The sequence below is a fragment of the Manacus vitellinus genome, unplaced genomic scaffold, assembly GCF_001715985.3.
Source record: "Manacus vitellinus isolate BGI_N305 unplaced genomic scaffold, ASM171598v3 scaffold_161_pilon, whole genome shotgun sequence".
Lineage (NCBI taxonomy): Eukaryota > Metazoa > Chordata > Aves > Passeriformes > Pipridae > Manacus > Manacus vitellinus.
Window position 1 is genome coordinate 92,266 of NW_021939138.1, and position 4,578 is coordinate 96,843.

A 4,578-nucleotide genomic window follows, 5' to 3' on the forward strand; every position below is an offset into this window, starting at 1 on the left:
AGCTCTGGGGGTGGGGGGAGTTCTCTCCTGGTGGATCTCCTTGGTTGCCAGCTCTTCCCTGGGGGGGATCCCAGATAACCCACCTCACCTCCCCGGCACCAGGGCTTGGATCCCATCGGATCCCATCGTTCCCCTGCTGTCTGGAAGCCCTGCTGTGCTCTCACAGCCACTGCTTGGGGCTGCTCCACTCCCAGGAACCAGCTGTCTGAGCTCATTCTCCATGCTGGGATGGATGGAATCCCTGGAAGCACTTCCACTGCTCACTGGGAGTGGCTGTTCCCTGGGATGGAATCCCTGGGCAGCACTTCCACTGTTCCCTGGGATGGAATCCCTGGGATGGAATCCCTGGAAGCACTCCCACCCCTCACTGCTCACTGGGAATGGCTGTTCCCTGGGATGGAATCCCTGGAAGCACTCCCACCCCTCACTGCTGACTGGGAATGGCTGTTCCCTGGGATGGAATCCCTGGGATGGAATCCCTGGGCAGCACTCCCACCCCTCTCTGCTGACTGGGAGTGGCTGTTCCCTGGGTGAGGGTGGACTCGAGCAGAACTTGGGGTTTTGAGCTGTTTTGGCTCGTTGGAGGCTCACAGGCCTCACCCAGCTGGTGCTGCTCCACCTGCCCAAGTCCATTCCCACTCTTTCCAAGTGCTGGGATATCATCCCTCCAGCTGAGGCACTTCTGGGGAGCTCTGGAGGCTCAGCTCCACCTGGGCCTGTGCAGAGCAGTAATTGGGTGCTTGGGGAGGGCACAAAACCAGTCACAGATGAACACAGACACTTCCAAGGGCATCTCTGCCCAATTAGTGTGGAGTGGGAAGGGAAGGGGGAGAAGACAGGGAAGCCATGAGGCAAATTGAGAGGATTGATGGCCCCAGGGTGGAACCACAGGAAGAGCAAGAAGGACCTTTTGAAAGAGCAGTAGCAGAACCAATGGAGTGGGACAGGGGCTGGGAAAAGCTCTAATTTTCAGATAATTTGCGGTTCATTTCTCCAGCAAGTCCCTGGCACTGCTCCTGGGGCTGGAATTGCTGCTCAGCATTAATCCTGGGATCAGGCTGGCTGGGCTCTGCTGCCCTGGGCCTGCTCAGGGAGGAGGGAGGAGGGCTCCTGCCCCTTATCCAGCACTCCCAAAGCAGGTGGAGGGGAGTTCCTGGTGGCTGTGCCCTCTGATCACAGCCCTGCCCAGGAATCCTGACTGGGCAGTCACTGGCCTGGGGTTGCTGCTCCTTGCAGGGCAGGAATCCCATGCAGAAATCTCTCCTGGTGGTTGTATTTCCAGGAATTTCCCCTTGCAGACGTGGCTGAAGCTGAGCAGGGGCTCTCAGAGCTGCAGGGGGGGGGGCTGCAGGGGTATCCATGTGCTGGAATTCCCCTGGCTCCCTCAGCCCCCCCCCCGATGGGACAGGGACACGCTCCTGCTGCTGCCTTTGCTCAGGGCTTTGTGTCAGGCAGGAGAAAAGGACAGCAGCCACTTTACCAGGCAGAACAAATCAGCCCTTAATGCTCTGCAGGGGGAAGGATTAATTCCTGCTATCAGTTCAGCTGGACTAATCCCTTTTGGAATTAACAGCCTCGACCTGACAGGTGAAGGGAGCTGCAAATTGCTGCTCCTGTGGAAGGGGAGAGCTGCTCTGGTACCTAAATGTCCGTGTCTTAGTCCTTTATCCTTAGCAATTGTTTTGGGTTTGGGGGAGGATTCTCTTCCTGTCCTCCCTCGGTGATAAATCAGGATGGTGGAGAGGAGAAAGTGTGGCCCTTTCTGGAGAGAGAGAGAGAGACGAGGCTCCTCTTCAATATATTGATACCCAGACACTTCCCTGGCTCCCTGCAGGGGCTGAGGGACCCCAAAAGCTGAGCCAGAGATGTGTGATTAGTGAACTCTGGGGGTCAGTGACAAACCACAGGCTGTCACTGGAACCCAGGTTGGGTCTGATGAGCCTGGATTAAGATCTCCAGGCTGGGAAGGAGGGAAGCACTCTGAGCTGGGCTTTCTCCTGCCGTCCTCCAAGGACCTTGCTCCCTTCTCCTGTGACAAGCTGCTGCTCCTCAGGCATCTGGGAGAGGGATAAAGCTCCTGGTGCTGCTCTGCCAGCGCTGCAGACACACTGCACCATTAACCCCGTGGGCAGAGCTGGTGGCACTCCAGGCAAAAAAAAGGGACTTTTTTCCCCCCAAACCCTGCTGAACCTGAGGCTGAGTCTTCTGCACAGTGTTTACCTGGTGCCAGAAAGCTTGGGGGAGCTTATAAACCTTATCTGTTTCCATGCAGATTCCTGGGGATTGTTAATGGACACTTTTCCATCTGCAGACAGAGCTGGGGTGGAGCTTTTCCCTTTTTTTTTTCCCCAACTTTGCCCCTTGTGATCCTTTGGGCTGAGGCCACAAAAAAACACCTCCCAGGGCTGAATTCCTGCAGTCAGACAGCCCGGGAGGGGGTTTGGGAAGGGGAGGAGCAGCGGGGTCTCATTCCTGGCAAGGGGAGGAGGGTGCTCAGCCTCACCTTTAAGGTTTGCTGGGAAGGCACTGGAGCCTCTGGAGCTCCCAGCTGGGTGTTCCTGCAGCTCAGAGGGAGCTGCTGTGACCTCTGTGAAGGGCAGAGCTTCCCTTGGAGCACTCAGGGAGAGCTTTCCCGTGCCCTGAGCCGGGGGGGTGATGCCAGAGTGCCCACACATCACATGTGGGGCCGGGTCCTTTCCCTGGATCAGCCCTGACGTGCCCATTAAACCCATTCCCAGCTCCCCCAGGCAGGAACCAGGCTGGCTATCAGCGAGAAATAGGTTTATTCTCCTGTTTGCTCCCGTTCCTGGGGAGCTGACAGTGCAATTCCCAGCACCACACTCCATCCCCTGCTCCTGGAAAACCTCTTTATTTAAGGAGGGGTGAGTGTGCAGGGCCTGGAGCTTGGGGAGGGGGTAAAAGAGCTGGGGAAGGTCCTCCTGGAGTTCAGGAAACCTCTTGGAGACCTGTGGGGAAGGGGAGGGGGCTCAGAGTGCTCAGAGAGAGGGAGACACCGACCCTGACACCACCCACCCCCCGGGGGCAGTGAACAACGATCCTCTTCTAATTGGGGCTCCATAATTAATAGATCGTGAATAATGAATGAAGCATCGCTTAACTGGAGGCTGGCCCCGGCTCACACACACACAGGGGGCTTGGCAGGTCGTTAGGAAGAAGAAATCCTTCCCCTTGTACTGAAAAATGCAGCTCTGAGGCTTCTTTCAGGCCCTTAAATATTTTAACCGGTGGCATCTGAGCTCTGAGGTGCTCTGGAGAGGAGCTGCCAGCCCTGCTGGAGATGCATGAACCAAGTTTGCAAGGCAATCTCTCCTGGAAATCTCTTTTTCTTTTTTTTTTTTTCTGCAGCCCCAGCAGTGGTTTCATTACTTCCCCTCACGCTGCAGCCCTTTATAAATAGGATTCCTTTCCTTTCCCCCCCTCCTCTCTTCCCTTTAACTCGCTCTCTGAACCCGGTATGGTCACCTCAAATCACTGAGTGCCCTGCCCAGGTGATGAGAAGGTCTAATTTCGGGGGTTCAGCTGATGAAGCAGCAGAAATAATTCCAAAGGGGGGGCTTCCCACGGGAGATGCTGCAGGGAAAAGGTGCCCCTCTTTTGGGAGCACATCCCTGGGGGTGCTGCTGCTGAGCCTGGACATGGACACTGAAACCTCCCCGGGGGATGGCACCTTCCAAGGGCAGGATAACGTGGGAATTTTGTCCTGGTGTGGGAATTTTGTCCTGATGTGGGAATTTGCTTTCCATCTGGGGAGGAGTTGCTGTTGGGGGTCCTGGGCCGCTCGTGGCTCCACTTGGATGATGAATTATCACTTTTTGGGATGGCTGGGGTTCACCAGGAGCCTGCTGAGGAGAAGGATCTTAAGGAGAAGGGATTTTTAAAGCAGATTTCCACGCAGTGTGACCCCCCCCCTGGGAGTCTCCCAACACCTCTGGGCAGAGCTGTGGGCAAAGGAGCTGCTGCCCAGTGACTTCCCTGCTCCTGGGGTTCCCAAATCCATCTGGATCGAGCCTCTCCAATGCTGGAACCACGAAATGAGTGTAAAAACTTGGGAACACCCCCATCCCTGGGCGACCTGCTCTGGTGGGAGCTGTCCCTGCCCGGGGCAGGGGGTGGCACTGGGTGATCCCTCCCAGCCCAAACCAGGCTTTGGGATTTGCTCTCCCTGGTCCCTCGGGTCTCTTAACGAGCCTTTTAACCCCTGTCTGTCACAGTTCAGGACCTGAAGGGCCTTGGCTACGAGAAGGGGAAGCCCGTGGGGCTGGTGGGGGTCACCGAGCTCTCCGAGGCCCAGAAGAAGCAGCTGAAGGAGCAGCAGGAGGTGAAGCCCCGAAAGGGTTCCCAAAATTCACGGGGAGGGGGGTGGGGGGGGGAGCAAAAAGAAACCTTTTGCAGCGGCCACAAATAAATCTGTGGGATTTGTGCTGGCTGCCTGGGAAGCACAGGATGCTGCAGTCAGCAGGAACAGCCCTGGGGCTTTGGGGAATAAGGGTGGAAGCAGCCAATTGCTGCCCTCCCAGCCTAAACCCGAAATCTATAAGGTCTGTGGTGTCACAGCTG

The 4,578-nt window shown here is 56.6% G+C and overlaps 1 protein-coding gene across 1 annotated transcript in view; it reads left to right on the plus strand.

The window, feature by feature from the left end:
• Positions 1-4,578, plus strand: part of SUGP1 (SURP and G-patch domain containing 1) — a 24,261-nt gene that overhangs the window by 15,427 nt on the left and 4,256 nt on the right. Inside the window, exon 9 of the mRNA XM_029958630.1 lies at positions 4,233-4,339. Coding sequence (XP_029814490.1) covers positions 4,233-4,339 — 107 coding nt within the window. The remainder of the gene's footprint in view (positions 1-4,232; positions 4,340-4,578) is intronic.